Source organism: Carcharodon carcharias, chromosome 10 (assembly GCF_017639515.1).
Source record: "Carcharodon carcharias isolate sCarCar2 chromosome 10, sCarCar2.pri, whole genome shotgun sequence".
Lineage (NCBI taxonomy): Eukaryota > Metazoa > Chordata > Chondrichthyes > Lamniformes > Lamnidae > Carcharodon > Carcharodon carcharias.
Window position 1 is genome coordinate 34790449 of NC_054476.1, and position 20867 is coordinate 34811315.

A 20867-nucleotide genomic window follows, 5' to 3' on the forward strand; every position below is an offset into this window, starting at 1 on the left:
ACTGCAGCGGTTCAAGAAGGCAGCTCACCACCTTCTCAAGAATCAGCCAGAGATGGGCAATAAATGCTGGCCTTGTCAGGACACTCAAACCCCAGGAATAAATTTTCGGGGAAAAGATGAAGCCCGTGAGTTCATGCCCTTGTTCTACATGTTAATTGAACCACTTTGCTTCAGTTGAACTTGATACTCAATTGGGTCATTAGGTGAGTGCTCCACATGGAGATAGAGGAGTAGAAATTGGTATATCTTGGGCTTGTGGGCTTGGCTTTTGGGGATAAATCTACCAATATAGAAGTAGAAAGGCCTACATCCAATCTGCAATGCGATAGTGTTGGTCTGACTGCTAAATGTACGGAGATCATTATTTAGCCATCCCTGCAGCTGCTTAATATGGACATTCAGCTCTTTGAATATATTAACAAGAGGCTTAATGCTTGCTGAAGGACTTTGTTTTAAAAATGAGCAAAGCAGGTGTCAGGTCTGTCCCACCCAGAATTTTTCAATGGCCACCAACTTGATAGGTGGAGTTTTTTGTTCCTGTGGAGCTAGGAGCAGCGGAAGTGATTAGCCCCCACCTAATCATCTAGGCAGTGGCCTCTATAACCTCTTCAAAGCCCATTGACCCCTCTAACCCTCTATCACCTTATGAAACCCTCATTCAGGCCTTTATTACTTCCAAACTCATCAGTTCCAATACTCCCATTTCTGGCCTCCCATCTTACAATCTACATAAACTTGGCTCATCCAAAACTCTGCTGCTGTATATACACACCAAGCCCCTATTCGCCTTTAGACTCTGTGTTCAAAGCTTGGCTCCTGAACCTGCAGCACCTCAAGTTTAATTTTTTTTTCCCTTGTTTTCAAATCCTTCCATAGCCTTATCTCTTCATATCTCTGTAACCTCCTGCAGCTCTACAGCCTTCTGAGATATTGACACTGTTATGCCGCAGCAGATGACATGGGCCAGGCAGTTCAAATCCATGAAGGAAACTTGATCATGCTATCACAAGGGTTTTGCAATTTGTATTTATTCCCAGATGCATGCCCTAAATTCAGAAGTAATAAATCCGTCAAGACGTTCAGATTTTAAAAAAACTAAATTAAAATACTTATTAACAAAAGAGATTTCAAGCGCATACATAGAATTACAAGGTACTACTATAATAACTCATAAAATCCCTAATTAACCTGGCTCTCAGTTACACACAGTCCAAAAATAGATTTTGGATTTTAAAGGGATCCAGCAAATTAACACAATACCCTGGACAGTGGAATTCAAAATGGCTCTTTCCAGCTTCGTAGTTTGTGGACAGCAGGTTTAATGCACAAATACTGGAGGCTTCACACACTCCTTTTGGATCTCTCAATGCCTTCCCCTGACGCACAGCCTCGTTCTCCTTTATATATGTTCTTCTCCTTTTTAATATGTAAATTCCATTGTTTCCAAGGGCCGAATTTTTTCCCGGGTGGGCAGGCCCGACCCAATCTCCGGCGGGCGGGGAGCCAAACCCTGCCAGAGAAGTGGGCCCCGCCGCCATTTTAAGTGGGTGGGCCAATTAAGGCCCGCCCAGCGTCATGTCCGCCGGGGAGCGCTATGCGCTTCCTGTGTGGGCGGGGGGGGGCGGGATTCCCCAAATGCGACAGTGCGCTCTTTCGCGCATCTGCACAAAAGAGCGCATATCTCCCTGAGACAAAGTGCTGCCTCAGGGAGAGCGCTGAAAGGTTTTCAAACTTTAAAAATAGAAAAATAAAAAAATCATTAACATGTCCCCCTCGTGTGACATCGTCACACGAGATGGGACATGTTCATAAATTGCACAAAAACTTTCATAAACTTTTTAAAAAACTGACATGAACCTCATCCCGCCGGTTGGACGGACAGGTCCTTTAATTGTTTAAATGATCCTGTCAATGGCCTCAATTGGCCATTGACAGGTCGGCAGGTGCACAGCTGATTGCACTGTGCCCCGTCTTCCAGAATATTTAAATGGGGCGGGATGATGTCGGAGATTCCCCCGACGTCATCCTGCGTCATTTTCACGTTGGTGAGTGGGCCCCGCCCCCTGCTCGCCAACGGGAAGATTCAGCCCCATATGTCTTTGGAACTTTATCTTATAATAAAAATCTTCTCATGTTACCATTATATATTGTCAGTATCCCTTGAGAAAAATAAACACATTCCTTAGTTTGCTTGTCTGGCTATTTGTAAAGAGACTGAGATCCCTTTGAAAACCAAATCCCCCTTCATCTATCTAAAAATGCAAATTCCCTTTACACCTTACATGCTAATACCCCAATCATGTTTACTCATTAGCATATTAAAGACACTTCTACACCTTCTTTTAATAAACTTCAACTTGCAGTCTGCTTGGCTACAAAATATAATTAAATTGCGCACACAGAAAAACACAACCCCCATAAACCTACTTTACAATAAACCAGAAAAATATTATAAAAATGATTATACTGTCATGACAACACTGCTTCAATTCTGTGAAAATGCCCAGTTTTAATTGCTTCACCATTGTGACCATGCCATCAGCTGCCTAGGCCCTAAGATTTGGAATACTCTCTATAAAACTCCCCTCTTCTCTCCCTCTCTCCCCTCCTTTAAGCCGCACCTCAATCTCTACTCTTTGACCAAGCTTTTGCTCACCTGTCCTAATAGCTCCTTCTGTGACTTGCTGTTTGTTTAATGATGGCTCCTGTGAAGTGCCTTGGGATGTTTTACTATGTTAAAAGTGCTGTATGAATGCAAATTGTTGTTGGAAGTCACCTGCGGCTCACTGCTAGTGAGACAAGTGACCCCTGAGGTTGTGTTTTTTCAAGAGGCAAGGGGTCCCTGGGGCTGAGACAGACACGGGCTGCCCAACCCTGAAGATATAGATAAGATCTGATAGCCCATTCCTGGTGATCTTTGGGACCCTTAGTTCTGGCCAAGCCAGTTAAAATTGCTTACAACACAAAAACAGGCCATTTTGCCCCCTTGGTCTATGCAGTGTTCATACTCCACATGAGCCTCCTCCCACCCTACTTCATCTCACCCGATCTGTAAATCCTTCTATTCCTTTCTCCCTCATGTGTTTATCCAGCTTCCCCTTAAATGCATCATTGCTATTCATCTCTGCAGCTCTCTGTGGGAGTGGGGCCTAAAAACGTGACTGGACCAAAATCTGTATTCACTAGTGTAGAAAATTGTGGGGAGCTCCCCTGCTCTTTGAATAGCACCATGGAATTTTTTATGGCTACCTGAGAGGACAGACAAGGCTTAGTTTGATGTCTCACTAGAAAGATAGCACCTCTAACAGTGCAGCACTCCCTCAATATTCCAGTGAGTTGTCAACCTAGATTGCAAGCTCAAATCTCTGGAGTCAGATTTGAACTCTATCTCAGTAGTGAAAGAATGCTACCCAACTTAGTGACGGTTTTATCTTAAACTGTACACTGATCCCTGACTCCCCCTCTCTCTCTCTCTCTCTCACATTCTAGCCAAAGAAGCTCGGTTTCTCGCATTTTGGAAATCTGAGGAAGAAGAAGCTTGATGAGTCGAGTGATTACCTTTGCCCCCCGGGCATGATTCTTCCAGCGGCCAATGGTTCCCAGAGGAACTGTGGGGGATACAAAGTGAAGAAGGTTGTTGCGGACAGGGACTTGAGCAGGCTGGAGCAGGTGGGGAATCTGAAGTGCTGATCCGCCTCAGTGGGAGATCCTAGGAAGCCAGGATTGTAAAAAGATAAAGTTTGGTAACCTCACAGTGGAGCACTGGGCATGGCATCACTCGCTAATATACTAACACAACTCTGGAGGAATCATCCAGAAAGCTCAAGCCAAAGTAACGATTTAACCATCCGAATGACAGTTTGGTGACAGATAAATAACAACGTGGTGTTTTACAGTGATGCAGAAATGTAGCTGCCTCCTTTAACCCGCCATTTTCACAGTAACTCCTAAAGTGAAGAGAAGTGTGTGTGTGTGTTCACTAAACCATTTTACTTGTACAGAATCAGCAGAAATATATTTTTCAGAATGAGAAATCGTATCGATAATCTTTCATATTATGTAATTCTAGAGGGTTGAAATCTGTATAAAATGTGTTTTAATATTTACGGGCAATGTATGTATTTTATATTTATAATTTGGAAAGAAAGTGATGTTTAGTATTTTGACACTAAATGAGTTCCAGTGGAATGGGGCCCAAAATTGTTGTAAATCCCTTCAGTGCTGCTCCGCCGGTGTAACTTCTTCCAGAAGTGCAGGTGAGGTGGGGATGTGGGGGCTCCAAGATAATTCGCGGGAAGTTTCAGTCCATTGTTCAGGGACAAATTATAGAATTTGACCTCCAAGTGCAGATCCAATGGGTCGGCCCCTTAAATGGGTATCTAACAAGGCAGACAGTGAAATAACGTGCATGATGCATTAGATTGTACAGACCAGAAATCGTGCGTAACAGGCCTGATGTGTGTGACAAGAGGACAACGTCAGTGAATACAGCACCTCCCCAGTGTAGGGGCAAAGAAACTGTCAGCATCTCCTTACTGGGTGCCATGTGTCTGTATGATGCTCTCCCATCATGTGTGTTCTCTTAATCCAAGATATTTGTCATTTTCTTAAACTGCCGGTAATGTTAAGCTAAACTTTCCTGTGAAACTAGGAGATACAATAGTAGAAAAGTAAGCACAGAAAATGATTTGATGGTTAAAGAAAGGGACACCTCTGTCTCCATGCACCTGCTACCAGATGTGATTTAACTTGCTAGTTCATAAGTCGATGCCTAATCTCTACCCCATTGTAAGATTTTTACTTTATCGTTGCCCTCTGTCACATGTTCTCGTATCTGCAGGTGATGCAAATTTAGTGTTCTAAGTTCAGGCGCAATCAAATTAAATGTGGGAAAACCACACAGGACTCACTAAGCTCCCTACCCCCTCACCCATCCCCACCACTACCCAGCTTCCCACCACGCTATTCTGTCATGCAAAGCTCCATTTTGAGGGTCCTAGTTCATTAATTTGCCCCGATATTTTTTAAGGTAGACATGTTCTTGGTGCTTGTTATTTTGAATAAGTATTTATCCTGAACCATAAGTGAGATATATTTAGTCCTGCTGCAAAAGTCACAGCACTCAGATGATGTAAGCAGCAAGCAATGAGGTTTGGCTCCAAAGTGCTCAGTGTAATGTTTTGCTAGACAAAGCTCATTTGTAGGATCCAGATTGTACCATCCTGCATGGTGTCTGTGAGCCAAAGATAGACTCACCTGTAAACCAGTAGGCAGGATAAATGCCACAGTTGTTTGGTGGTTGTTGTGGGATGATTCCGCTTTAAGGGTTTCAGTAGAGTTGATGTAATGTTCTATCACCGAATCATCCAGGACAGCATTAGGACAGTGATGATCCTCTAGCTCCAGGGCTCTGTACAGTTTAATTATAATCCTCCTTGTATTGCAGGGGGTGTACCCATAGGAGTAGCAGATGAGAATGACTCCTTTCCAAATGGTTCCACTTCAACTCAGGATGGGTTTGGCTTTTGGGGATGGAAGAGAGAGACCACTGAAAGCCAAGTTGGAAAAATTGTCTCAGCTGCATATTAATCGTTAAAATTTAGGGAAATGTTAGGGCAAGCAGAACACTGCCTTGAGTGGTTCACCCATTTACTTCCCATCAGAGCTTGAATTCAGTTTGAAACGTAATACCTTCAGAATGACTTTTGTAGTTATCCTATCTCTTCAGAATGGGTTGGGGAAAAGGGATATGATGTTTAAACTAAGTGAGGATGGATTTCCCAGCTTCGTACCTCATCAAATTTTCCTGTTCACTAAATTCAGTTTAGTTGGCAATATTGATGGATGTGGGGAGACAAAGACTTGGGACAGTGGGAGATTAGAAAGTGCTGAAAATTGGGGTGGCAGTTTGTAGAACCGAGTGAGGCAGGATACAAACACAAAAATTCAAATAGCTGTAGATTACTTCTGATGAGGCTTAAAAAAAATCCACTGAACCTAATTCTCTAAATCATCTCAAATCTGGAGGTCCAAATTGTTGCCCTTATGCCCAAACTTTGCAATGCAACCCTTGAAGATGAGGTAGCTTCGTTGTGAATTGTGAAGGTCCTTAAAGTTTGGAAAAGGTGTTATGGATAAATCTGGAAGGGATATCAGAAACTTGAAATATGTGAAAATTAAGGAGAACGTGGATTTCATCTTGATTATTTGAACTCTAGGCCCTATCACACACAATAACTAGCCCAGAAATGTTAGAAACAAAACTTGTAACTTTTATTAAGTTAGGTTTGATAAACAAGTTGAAACTGATAACCACTCCCGAATTTTTTTAAAGAATGCTCATTTCCCAAATTGACACGTCATTCAAAAATTACTTGTCAAGTTTATATCCTTTATCAATCCCACTGGTAATAATTTCTTAGAGTTTTTTTTTAAAAACTCACTGTTGGGTAATCTCAGATTTTAAGGACGATATAAAATGTTCTAATTTTGTTTTTACAAAATTGCGAATAAAGAGATTTTTATTGGCAAGTTTTGCTTTGTTTCATTTTGTGTTTGGGGCAGGGGTGTGGTATTTGGAAATAAGATGATGTTAGCTAGGTAAGTACATAGAATAGAAGGTTATGCTGATAGGGTGAGATGAAGAGAGATGGGAGGAACCTCGTATGGAGTATAACCCCTGGCATAGACGTAATAAATCAAATGGGTCAATTTCTGAGCGATAAATTCACCATCATCTTTTAGAATGTTCCAGTTGATTTGGGCTTTGGTCATATTCATCGCCACACTGCCACTGTTTACATTATGGACAGTTTGTCTTTAAAGTCTTGGAGGTAAATTGTTTTCACAGAATTTGCTGAGCTTGACAGTTTGAAAACGGTTCCCTTGCAGAGGTTAGAAACTGCGATCAGTGCCGTTCTTCTTCAAACGCTTTCTGCTATTTTAACACAGGCATTAACTGGGTTAAAAGCTTTGTTAAAACAGTACTTATGAGGGATTTAGCTCAAATGTGTTACGTATTCCACAGAGCCAGAGGTTTGCACTACAGATGGAGGCTATTGGCCCCCAATTTATCTTTGCCAGCTCTTTATTAGAACAATACAAAATTAATCTCACTGTCACACTCTATCTGTGCAGCCATGGGGCGTTTAGCAGTGGCCTAATTAGTTTCTGAGATCATGGTGAATAGTGAGAAGCTTATTCGGGCAAATTGCTCATGATAATTTAAAATTAGAGCAATTGGAGTTTTTTTTAATCCAAAGGTAAACAAAGTTTGTAATATGTTGCAGGCGAGTGAATGTTCATGGATTTTAGAGAGCATTCAATACTTCCTGGAGAGGGGAATGATGAGAAGGTGGGTAAATGAGGTAGCGGGATATAGTAATGAGGGTAGGTGAGGTTCAGGAATATAGTGAATAGATGGGGTTGAGGGATATGATGGGTAGATGGGGTTGATTGATGTAGCTAGAAGCTGGTTAATTGGGGCTGATGGGTATGATGGTTAGCTGGGTTTGGTGGGTAGGTGGGGTTGAGGGACGTGGTGATTTGGTCAGACTGCAGGATATAGGTAGGTGGGAGTGAGATGTGATTTGATGAGACTGATGTAGTGGGTCGGTTGGGATGAAGAACATGGTGATTTGTTGGGGTTAAGGGATTAGGGTATTTTTTAGCCTATCTCTCTCACATTTTTCCCTTTGGGGAATAGCAGTGAGATGGTAGAAGGATTCTCAGCTGATTATCAGTCTGTTGGACGGCACCATGAACGCTCCTTCCATGGCCAACATGCCCTGGAGGGATGTGGTGATTAGGCGGAGTTGAGGGATTTGGTGGGGTTGAAGGCTGTGATGGGCAGCTGGGGTCAAGGGATGTGTGGATAGGTAGATATATGGAGTTGATCTATTAAAAGCATTCATTGCAACTAATGTTTTTTCACTATTTCTAACAGAAAATTCCAACAGGATGACTGCTTTCATTCAACTTTTACTATAGTTCTGTGAAAATGTTTGCTGACAATAATTTGGCTTTAAATTAGCTGCTAAGATAGGAAAATTCTAATCCAGCATTCAATTTCAAACCCTTTTCAAAGGGTTCAGGTCTCACACTTGAGCACTTCAGTGCTGGTAAGGCTTATGTTTTTTATTCATTAGTCTATTCAGTTTGGCATTTGTGGGCCTGGGGGTGTTTTGAGAAAAGGGATTGTTCTAACCACATAGGAAAATTTTACCTAAATCAACTCTAAGTCTATTGGATAATAGTAGCTGAAGATCCAGACAGTTTAATGGATTTTGCCTTTACCTTTGGGCTGCAGGTTACTGGAGACACTAATGGCTTGGATGCCATTGGTAAAATTTTTAAAACTTTGTTTTTGACATTATCTCAAAAGCCAGAGTGAGGGATCCAGAAGTGAGGCCACTTTTTCCACTGGCATGCGCCATGTTCTACAGCTGCCACACACCTCGTGTAATGGAGTTAATTTCCTTCTCAATTGGAATAACCTCGTGGTCTTGGCAATAAGTCTATTATTTTTAAGCTCTCCCTCTTCCTACACTTTAGTCTGCCCATTGTCCTGCCCAGAATCAAGACCACAGACCCAAATCAGAGTTGGTTTCACAAACAAATTACAAATAAACCTGTAATGATACTTGCCACAAAAAGCCCATTAAATTTGGGAAGGGACTTCCGTTGCAAGACTTTATTGACAAGTGTGTTGGACCAATAACAGAATGGCATGGCATGTGCCCAAGTGTAATATAAGAAATAGGAGCTGGAGTAGACCTTTCAGCCCCTTAAGCCTGTTCTAGCAAGCAATAAAATCATAGTTGATCTTCTAACTTGGCTACACCCTTCCTGCATTATCCCCAGTTCCCTCCATTCCCTTAGAGTCCAAAGCTCTGTAATATTCTTCAGAAGAAGAAGTAACTTTGGATCTATGGTTCCCAAAGCTCTCCTGCACTGAGGGTTTTCCTCACTTCTTTAGGTAGACATTAACTCAATATATATGAAGGAATTTAAATGATAGGAATCTTAGTCAACTCAACACTAACTATGTCAAACCAATGCAGCGCATCAATTAACAAGACCAATAGAATTTTTGACCAAAAGTGTGAGAAATAAGTTTGAGGAGATGATCATAGAGCCATGCAGCATAGAAGGAGGCTTATCGTTCCTGTGTTGGCTCTTTAAATGAGCTATGCAATTAGTTCCCCGTCCTGTTCTCTCCGCATAGCCTTGCAAATTTTCTTCCCCTTCAAGAATTTATCCAATTCCCTTCTGAAATTTCTGTTTCCACATGCTTCCTGGCAGTGCATCCCATTTTATAACTACACACTTCATTAAAAAAAATCATCTTCATATCGCCTCTCGCTCTTTTGCCAATTAACTTAAATCAGTTACCAATCCTCTGTCAGTGAAAGCAGTTTCTCCTTATTTACATTATCAAAACCCTCATGATTTTGAACACCTCTATTAAATTGCCCCTTAACATTGTCAACCAGGAAAGAAAATGGCGAGCAAGAAAACTTTTATGCCATTTAAAAATATATAGATGCTTTACAGGATGGGGTGGAGGGAATTGTAGCATCTCTCTGAGTAGATGATCTGAGAGAGATTGAATGGCCTTCCTTAGCCATAATAGTGTTGAATATTGGACTTGTAGCCATGAGCTTTGCAAATGGGAGCTTTCTTGCTCTTGTGCGGCATTCTCTGATCGGGAATTTCAAGCTTGACTTGAGTCCTACAATCAAAAGAAGTTGGCTCAATCTGTTTCCTCAGCAAGTCATGTACCTGTTACCAAACCAGCATCAATTCAGGAGAAACAATTTGGAAATCAGATTAGGGTTTTCTGCTGTGATTCAGCTTTGATGTGAATGATGCCTTTTACAGATGGAGGATTCTGAAAGGACAGTTGAGCAGATAGGGGCATTCTCAGAAGGCATGAACAACCTCACAGTGAGTATGAAGCCTTGAATTAAAATAAATTTGTGGCTTGCGTGTGCCTCCAGTTATTCAGCCCCTTGTGCGACACTAATAAACTGAAAAAGGATCATTCTAATGTCCGTTTTGTGGTGTGGAAACTAAACTCAATTCTGTTTCTAACACAATGCTTCTCACTACTTCAGGACTGTGTGTCTGTTCTGTGGATTGTTAACCAGGAGACTTTTCAGCATGTCAGAATGTACAGTATCACATTCACTATGGTTGAATAAAAATTTGCCCAGTGCCCTGTTAAATTACCCCTTCTAAAATAACATAAGAATTGGGGCTAGAGTAGGAAATTTGGCCCCTGAAGCTTGCTCTGTCATTCAGTAAGATTATGGCTAATTTTTTACCTCACCTCCACCTTCCAGCACTACTTGATCATCAGCAAAGTGATGGAAAGTGTCATGAAAAGCACTAACAAGTGACACTACGCAGTAACCTGCACGCCAATGCCTATTTTGGGTTCCACCAGGGCCACTCAGTTCCTGACACTATTACAGCCTTAGCTTAAACATGGACAAAAGACCTGAAATGTAGAGGTGAGGTGAGAGGTGAAAACCTTTGACATCAAGACAGTTTTTCACCATGTAGAATCAAGGAGCCTGAGCAAAATTGAAGTCAGTGGGAAATGGGGGAAGACTCTCCACTTGAAGCCATCGCTAACACAAAGGAACATGGTTGTGATTATTGGAGGCCTATCATCTCAATCCCAGGACTTTGCTGCAGGAGTTCCTCTGTGCCCTCGGCCTAACCATCTTCAGCTGCTTCATCAATGACCTTCCACCCATCATAAAATCAAAAGTGGGGATGATCGCTGATGATTGCACAAAGCTCCAGTACCATTCATGGACTCTTTAGACACTGAAACAGTCCATGTCCATATACAGTAAGACTTGGGCAACATTCAGGCTTGGGCTGGTTAGGAACATTCATGCCATACAATGGCAGGCAATGACCATCTCCAACAAGAGAGAATCCAACCATCTCCCCTTGACATTCATTGGAATTAACATTGTTGAATCCCCTATCATCAATATGTTGGGAGTTACCACTGGACCAGCCATGTAAATACTGAGGCTACAAAAGCAGGTCCAAGGCTGGGAATTCTGCAGTGGGTAACTTGCCTCCTGACTCCCCAAACCAGTCCACCATCTAAAAGGCACAAGTCAGGAGTGTTGCAATGCTCTCCACTTCCACGGATGAATGCGGCTACAGCACCTTACCCACCATCTTAAACATTCACACCGTCCCCAACCAGGCACAGTGGCAGCAGTGTGTACCATATTCAAGATGCACTGCAGCAACTCACCAAGCCTGTACCAACTAAAACGAGAAGGGCTGAAGCTGCATGAAATGCCATCACCTATAGATTCTTCTGTAAGCCATACACCATTCTGTCTTGGAACCATGTTGCCATTCTTCATTGTCACTGGATCAAAATCCTGGAACTCCCTATCAGCATTGCAGGTGAACCAGCATCTGATGGACTGCAGTTCAAGGCGGTGGCTCATCTCCACCTTATTAGGGCAATTAGAGATGGGCAACAAATGCTGGTCTTGCCAGCAATCTTCACATCCCATGAAAGAAAATAACTATCCCCATATCCATTAATATCCTTGGTATCCAAAAATCTAACAATCTTGTCTTGAATATACTCAAAGGTTGGGTGTCCGCAGCTCTCTGGGGAAGAGAATTCCAATGTTTTGCGACATGTTGAGTGAAAAAATTTTCATTCTCGTCCTAAAAGGCTGACCCCTTATTCTGAGACTGTGACAGGGAAATCATTTTCTCAATATCTGGCCTGTCAAGTCCCTTAAGAATTTTATACATTTCAATGAGATCACCTCTCATTTTTCTAAACTCCATGAAATATATGGAGATTCTACGGAATCGTCTCAATCTCTCTTCGAAGGACAATTCCCTCATCCCAGGAACTAGTCTAGTGCATGAAACTTGTTTTTTGTTTTTCCTACATTGTCCACACTTTGAAGGTGTTGACCCCCAACTTTGGTATGAACCAATTGTCCCTTTGCACCTAGAAATATTGGCCATTCTTAGTATGGGTGCTCTGATAATAAATGGCAGCACTGTGGGCCTAGTTGGTTGAGAGTTTAACCAGACTGCAGGATGGTGTTAAGGAGGTATAGGGATCACTGTTGACAATGAAAGTTGGTAGGCAGTGGGATTGGCAAGATTTAATTCTGCCTCTACCTCAGCCCATCTGCTATTGAAACTCTCATCCATACTGTCACCTCCAAAACCTAACTACTCATGCTCTCAGTATAAAAAAAACAACAGCTCATCCAAAACTCTGCTGCCCATATCCTATCCCACGCATGTCCCACTTGTCCATCACTCCAGTTCTTGAACACTTTATTTAAAATAGTCATTCTCATGTTTGTAGTCCCTCATGGCTCCTCCAACATTACAAATCCCTCCGCCCTTCAAACTCTCCATTCCCTGACCTTGGCCTTTTATGTATCCTCTCATTTCACTCCACCCGTTGGCTCCTGTACCTACACCAAGGTCCAAATTCTGAAACTCCCTCCCTTTCCATCCCCCAACCCACCTTTCTGCCTACCTTGCCTCCTTCCTCAAAATGAGTGTTCATTTGTCAATCCTTTTTTTGTCAATCCCTCCTAATATCTCCTGTTTCTTGTACCTTGATGTTTTTCTTTTGTGGAAGAGGTTATTTAAATGCAAGTTGCCATTAGCTAACTTTGAATAGCAGTTGATTGCCAATGAGTGTTGGAAGTTTTGGCTGCAATTATGGGCAGACTGTTGAAGCTATTGACTTTCAAATCTGCTTCCAGCATCCTTACAAGCAATGTATTCCAGATCATTGCATCTAAAAAAAAAAATTCTCCTCCTCTGCCCTCTGGTCCTTTTGCCAGTCCTCTTAAATCTATGTACTCTGGTTAAAAGAATGGGGCAGTTAACCCATCTCTATATGCCATGTCATTAGCAAGGTCACCTGGTCACATTGCTGTTTCTGGGATCTTGCTGTGTGCAAATTGTTACTGCATTTCTGCATGACTGCAACTCAGAAATACTTCATTGTCTGTAAAGAACTTTGGGACATCCTGGTTGTGAAAGGTGATATTGAAATGCAGCTATTTTCTTCTTCTTGCCCAGCTTACAAACAAGTGTTGTGTTGCTAATGGTAACAAGAGCAGCCAGACTCCATTAATGCACTTGTTGACTAATGTTCTAATTGCGCATTGCTTCCGCTTTCAGACCCTACTAACGCAAGATGAGTCACCAAGATGCAGTTTTGAAACACTGGTTACGGCAGAAGAGGAGCAACGTTATTGACAACATGTGCCCAGGACTCATTGCTTGTTTCTCTCTCCTGAACACACAAATACCATTGATTCAGGAGATGTTTGCACCAGGAAGAAAGCTTTTAAATTGCCAAGCTATTTAGTCAAACTTTTTTTTAATGTTTCAGTCAAACGCCTGGAGTTGATTATGAAAATATATCCATGTCTTTTGCAGCCAAGAAAGCAATTGAATTAAACATTGTAAATTAGCCAGAATTTTTTATTTAATATATTTGTGTCCCTGTGTTTAAAACCTAATTGTAAGTGGTTATAACTTATGGGGGCTTTGACAGTTTTTTGATTACATCTATAGATCTTGTATATGAAAGGGCTCTTTTAGTTTTAGATAATTCATGGTTGTTCAGTTTATTGTTTGTTTTATGTAAATTAATTTATACACCCTTTAAAGGACAGACTGATAATTTAAGGCTCTTTAAAGATCCTGTTCCTTAAAGGTTCTTTTACCACACACACCACCCCCCAACCCAATTATTTGATACAAAAATCCAATGGATTATTCTTTGAACTATGCTAATGGAGTGAAATGGTTTCACTCCAGAGTAGGTGAGATATCTGAGAGGTGGTTCAATAAATTAAAAAGGAATATTAGAAAAAGCCTTTCTTGTGATTTTAATCCTAATTGATGGGGCCTTTGCATGTGCATCGAATTATGAGAGGGATGGGGGGAGTGATAAAGCTATGATTGCATAATTTTTTAAAGTGGTAGTTAACACGGATAATAAACATTCTCATCTGATGTCAATGAAAACTGACTGGAGTAGTTCAGGTAAGTATATAGGCATTATATCAGCCTCATGGATATATGTAACTGGATTCCACATTACACAGGGCACCAAAAATCATTCCATGTAACAGAGTGTCCCCTAATGTTATACCAGGGGAACTTAATAAGGATTGGGGAGGAAGGGAATCAATAGGGGTGGCCAAAAACCACATGTGAAGCAAGTACATCTGGAGGCCTTTGCAGGGTGAAAAACTGGCTGAAGGAGGCCATTCTTTTCAAGTATTTATCCAATTTCATTTTGAAAGTTACTATTAAATCTGCTTCCTTTCAGGCTGTGCATTCCAGATCATAACTCGATGTGTTAAAAAAAATTTCTCCTCATCCCGCTTCCAGTTCTTTTGTCAATTACAGTGGCTGATAACCAAATTCCAGACAGTGGAAATAATTTCCTATCCACTCTCATCAAACCACTTCATAATTTTAAATGCATCAATGAAATCTCACCTGAATCTTCTTTGCTCTGAGAAGAACAAGCCCAACTTCTCTAATCTTTCCACATAGCTGAAATCCCTCCGGTACCATTCGAGTAAATCTCCTCTGCACCCACTCCAAGGGCTTGACAAGAAGGCATTTCCAAGTGATTTACTCCAAATTTTTTTATTGCCTTGTTAGCAATCCTCCCGTGGAGTTGCACATAGTAAGTCAGCTGGTATAGTGACTTATGAACCAGGAGCAGGAGTAGGTCACTTAGCCCTTCAAGCCTGCTCTGCCATTCAATAAGGTCATGGCTGATCTGAATGTAACCTCCTGCCTACCCCCGGTAAGATTTTACCCATTGTTAATCAAGGATCTATCTACCACTGCCTTGAAAATATTCAAAGACTCTGCTTCCACTATCTTTTGAGGAAGGGAGTTCCAAAGACACTCAACTCTCCGAGAATTTTTTTTTTCTCATCTCTGTCCTAAATAGGCAGCCCCTTATTTTTAAACAGTGACCCCTAGTTCTAGATTCTCCCACAAGACAAAACATCCTATCCACGTCCACCCTTTCAAGACCCCTCAAAACCTTATATGTTTCAATCAAGTTGCCTCTTACTCTTCTAAACTCCAGCGGATACAAGCCTAAGCTGTCCAATCTTTCCTCATAAGACAATCCGGCATTTCTGGTATTAGTTCAATAAACCTTCTCTGAATTGCTAATGCATTTACATCCTTCCTCAAATAAGGAGACCAATATTGTATTACAAATGTGGACTCACCAATACCCTGTACAACTGAAGCATAGCCTCTCTACTTTTATATTCAATTCCTCTCACAATAAATTATAACATTCTATTAGCTTACCTAATTACTTGCTATACCTGCATATTAACCATTTGTGATTCATGCACGAGGATGCCCAGTTCCCTCTGAATCTCAAAGCTCTGCAATTTCTCACCATTTAGATAATATGCTTTTTTTTATTCTTCCTGCCACAAAGGAAAATTTCACATTTTTCCACATTATACTCCATTTGTCAGATCTTTGCCCACTCACTTAACCTATCCAAGTCACTTTGTAGCCCCTTTGTGTCCTCTTCACAACTTACTTTCCTACCAATCTTTGTATCATCATCACATTTATCACATACCTATGATCCCCTCATCCAAATCATTTATATAAATTGTAAAAAGTTGAAGGCCCAGCACTGATTCCTGTGGCGCACCACTCATTATATCCCGCCAACCAGAAAAAGACCCATTTGGGGCTACTACTCTGTTTCCTGTTAGCAAGCCAATCTTCTATCCGTGCTAATATGTTACCCCCTACACATGAGCTTTTATTTTCTGCAATAACCTTTGATGTGGCAACTTATCAAATGCCTTCTTGAAATCTAAGTACAGTACATGCACCAGTTGCCCTTTATCCACAGTGCATATGACTTCTTCAAAGAATGGTAATAAATTAGTTAAACATAATTTTCCTTTACAAAACCATGTTGGCTCTGCCTGATTGCCTTGAATTTTTCTAAGTGCCATAACGTCTTTAATAATAGCTTCCAACATTTTCCCTATAGTAGATATTTGGCCTGTACTTTCCTGCATTCTATCTGCCTCCCTTCTTGAATAAAGGAATTACATTTGCTCTTTTCCAATCTAATGGTACCTTTCCAGAATCCAGGGAATTTCGGAAAATTAAAATCCACACATCAACTATCTCCCCAGCCACTTCTTTTTAAGACCCTGGGATAAAGTCCATCAGGACCCGGGCGTTTGTCAGCCCGCAGTTCCAATGATTTGCTTCCATATGATTGTAATTTTCCTGACTTCCTCTCTCCTTTCCAATTTCTGATTTACAGCAATTTCTAGGATGTTACTTGTATCCTCTACAGTGAAGACCGATGTAAAATCCCTGTTCACTTCATCTGCCATCTCCTTATTTTCCATTTTTCATTTCCTAGACTCACTTTCTGTAGACCAATGTTCAATTTGTTAATTCTTTTCTTACTTAAGAATCTATAGAAACTATCTGTATTTATGTTTCTTGCTATCTTTGTCTCTCATACCCTAATTTTTCCCTCCTAATTAATCTTTATGTCATCCTTTGCTGTTTTTATTCTGTCCAGTCTTTTGACTTGTCACCCTTCTTTGCATAATTATATGCTTTTTCTTTAAGTTTGATACTGGCTTTAACCTTTTTAGTTAACCACAGAATGTGGGTCCACCCCTTGGAAATTTTCCTCCTATCTATTCTGTGTATTCTGATACCTTTAAATGTCTGTCACTGTCTCTCTATTGACCTATTAAACTTAACCTCCTTTCCCCATCCACATTAGCTAGCTCTGCTTTCATTCCCACATAATTGCCTTTATTTAAGTTTAAAATAGTAGTCTTGGACCCACTCTTCTCTCCCTCAAACTGAATGTAAAATTCAACCATATTATGATCACTGCTACCCAGGGGTGCCTTCACCATGAGCTTATCAATTAACCCTATCTTGTTGCACAATACCAGGTCTAGTATAGTCTGCTGTCTGCTTGGCTTCAAAATGTGTTGTCTTAAGAAACTGCCCCAAAAACATTCTATGAACTCGTCATCTAGGTTACCTGTATCCATCTGATTTTTCTAGTCTATATGTAGGTTAAAATCCTCCCATGATTATTGCTGTACCTTTCTGACAAGATCCCATTATTTCTTCTTTTATAATCTGTTCTACCATGTAATTACAGTTAGGCGGTGTCCTACCATGTAGTTACAATTAGGGGGTCTGTACATTACTCCCACAAGTGACTTCTTGCCTTTATCATTTTTCATTTCAGCCACAATGCTTCTACATCCTGGTTTCCTGAACTCAGGTCATCCCTCTCTCCTGCATTAATGCCATCATTAATTAACAGAGCCACCCCTTCACCTTTTCCTAGCTTCCTGAATGTCATGTACCCTTTGATATTCAGGTCCCAATCTATGTCATCCTGCAGCCATGTCTCTGTAATGACTATCAGATCGTGCTTACTTATTTCTATTTGTGTTATCAATTAATCTGTTTTGTTTCAAATACTATGCCCATTCAGATACAGAGCCTTTAGTTTTGTCCCTTTATTATTTTTGTAACCACTAGCTTTGACTGCTGTTTTACTCTTAGATTTGTACTCTCTATCCCTTCCAGTTATGTTCTGTTTATCATTTTCCATATTTATACCTTTCTTTCTTGCCTTGTCTCTACTCTTTGGTTTACCACATCTTCCCAAATTTGATCCCTTGGCCCCACTATTTATTTTAAAACCTTCCCTACTTCCCTATTATGCAGCTCACTAGAACACCAGTCCCAGCACAGTTCAGGTGTAGATCGCCCCAACGGTACTGATCCCACTTTCCCCAATGCAAGTGCCAGTGCCCCATGAACTGGAACCCACTTCTCCCACACCTTTGAACCATGCATTCATTTCTCTAATCTTATTTGGCCTATGCCAATTTGCATGTGGCTCAGGTAATAATCCAAAGATTATTACCTTTGAGGTTCTGCTTTTTAACATAGTGCCTAGCTCCTCATACTCTCTATGCAGAGCCTCTTTCCTAGTTCTACCTATGTCGTTGGTACCTACATGGACCACAACCACTGGATCCTCCCTCTCCCACTGCAAGTTCCACTCCAGCACTGAGCAGATGTCCTGCACCCTGGCACTGGGCAGGCAACACAGCTGTCTGGATTGTTGCTGCAAGGAACAATGTCAATCCCCCTCACTATATTGTCCCGTAATGAAGTGGCTGTTTATATATCCTGCTGAAATGAAGCAGACAGCTGACTTCAGTTACAGAAAAACTGGTTTAAACTGCTTTCCTTAATTAGCTAACCAACTCCTCTTACAGTGGAATCCTGAAAACCTTGCTCAAAACTGGGAAATTCAGAAATTAGACAGTCAATTTCAGTTAAATGCTAAATATAAACAAAAATTTGATTTTTACAAAGGCATTAACTTACCCAAACTGCCAGCAATCAATAGTTATAATGTGCATTGTAATATTCTGCTGTTAAGCATGATTAAAATGGCCTGTCCCTTTAACACAAAGCCTAATGATAGCAAGATTATAGTTTAATCGCTGTTCGATGAGGGAAGTTTATGGATTACAGAAGAGTTTTTTTTTATTATTCATTCACAAGATGTGGGCGTCATTGACAAAGGCAGCATTCATTGTCCATTCCTAATTGCCCTTGAGAAGGCAGTGGTGAGCTGCCGCCTTGAATACAACTGAACGACTTGCTAGGCCATTTCAGAAGGCAGTTAAAGTCAATCACATTGCTGTGGGTCTGGAGTCACATATAGATCAGTCTAAGTACAACAACAGATTTTGAAAGACATTAGTGAACCAGATGGGTTATTACAGAAATCCAGTATTTACATGGTTACTATTACTGGTGCTGAATTTTTAATTCTAGATCTATTTGATTGAATCTTATATTCCCCAGTTGTCACAGTGGGATTTGAACTCTTATCACAGGATCATTAGCCCAGTAATTTAACCGCTGTGCTCCCATACTCTTCACTCAAGTCAGAGTAGGAAAAAAATCTATAAAATGGTTGATAAAAACAAAAAAACTGCGGATGCTGGAAATCCAAAACAAAAACAAAAACAGAATTACCTGGAAAAACTCAGCAGGTCTGGCAGCATTGGCGGAGAAGAAAAGAGTTGACGTTTCGAGTCCTCATGACCCTTCGACAGAACTTGAGTTCGAGTCCAAGAAAGAGTTGAAATATAAGCTGGTTTAAGGTGTGTGTGTGGGAGCGGAGAGAGAGAGAGAGAGGTGGAGTGGGGGTGTGGTTGTAGGGACAAACAAGCAGTGATAGAAGCAGATCATCAAAAGATGTCAACAACAATAGTACAAAAGAACACATAGGTGTTAAAGTTGGTAATATCACCAACTTTAACTTTAACACCTACGTGTTCTTTTGTACTATTGTTGTTGACATCTTTTGATGATCTGCTTCTATCACTGCTTGTTTGTCCCTACAACCACACCCCCACTCCACCTCTCTCTCTCTCTCTCTCTCTCCGCCCCCCACACACACACCTTAAACCAGCTTATATTTCAACTCTTTCTTGGACTCGAACTCAAGTTCTGACGAAGGGTCATGAGGACTCGAAACGTCAACTCTTTTCTATAAAATGGTTGAATTGGTTGAGTTCTTTCTGTGCACTTCCGAGACTTTGAAACGTGACATTGGAACTTTGACATCTAGGGAGTAGAGGGAATTACCTCAACTTTTATAGACATATTTTAACACTGAATTATTTTGAATCTTGAGGAGAGAAATCCAAGCTGACATCAATTATTTTTTTCTAGTAAATTTGATTCAAGAAAATCGAGCATCATAATGGCATTCAAAGGATCATACAGCACAAAAAGCCATTCAACCCATCATGCCTGAGCTGGCTCTTTGAAAGAGCTATCCACTTAGCCCCACTTCCCTGCTCTTTCCCCACCCCTCCAATACTTTACTCCCTGAATGTCAAAGCTCCAATGTCACATTTCAAAGTCGCGGAAGTGCACAGAAAGAACTTAACCAATTCAACCCGTTTTATAGTTGTTTTTCCTGCTTTGACTTGAGTGGAGAGTATGGGAGCACAGAAGTACATAGGTAATCTTGATGATGAGTTCATAGAACATCCCCAACACCCCCAAACCGCCCCCCACCCTGACCTCCAACATCCCCCAAACTCCCCCATCCCTCCAATACTCCCAACCCCCCTCCAACCGTCTCTATCCCTACACCCCTCTCCCAATCCCAGCATCCAATTGGCTCTAAAATAGAGATTTCACTTGCCGTTTTTCAAGCAAGAACACTCTCAGTTGCTGTTGACCTTCAAGCAGCTTTGTGGTTTTCTGGTGAGCTTTTCAAATGCAATCGGAATCACAAAGCTCCCCAAAGGTTGGAAACCTGCAGTGCAGCAACTCTGAAATTGACCTGACTGGCTTTAAAAAATACCATTGCAATTTTTTTCCCCTTTTCAAGTATTTATCCAATTCCCCTTCGAAAGATACTATTGAATCTGCTTCCACTACACTTTCGGGCAGCATATTCCAAATCGCAACGACTCAGGAGGTTTAAAAAAAAAGCTAGCAATGGAACAGGAACAATGGGTTGAATGACCTCCGTCTTTGCTGTAATTTCTATAAATTTGATACTAAGGCAGGTGGGAGCGGGTCAAACTCAGCCAACATTTGCCCTAAATATGAAACTGGCAAATCAATATTCATAAAATAATTACAGAAAATGCTGGAAACGCTCAGCAGCTCAGGCAGCATCTGGGCAGAGAAAAATGGTTAACATTTCAGGTCAGTGG

General features: G+C 41.1%; 1 protein-coding gene across 15 annotated transcripts in view; it reads left to right on the plus strand.

Annotated features, from left to right (window-relative positions):
• LOC121283058 (liprin-beta-2-like) overlaps positions 1–13910 on the plus strand; it is a 312826-nt gene extending 298916 nt beyond the window's left edge. For all 15 annotated transcript variants that reach the window (XM_041197066.1, XM_041197067.1, XM_041197065.1 and 12 more), the window contains 3 exons: positions 3490–3669; positions 9883–9948; positions 13216–13910. In XM_041197066.1, the coding sequence (XP_041053000.1) occupies positions 3490–3669; positions 9883–9948; positions 13216–13293 (324 nt within the window). In that variant the 3' untranslated portion in view covers positions 13294–13910. The remainder of the gene's footprint in view (positions 1–3489; positions 3670–9882; positions 9949–13215) is intronic.
• The last annotated feature ends 6957 nt before the right edge of the window (positions 13911–20867 follow it).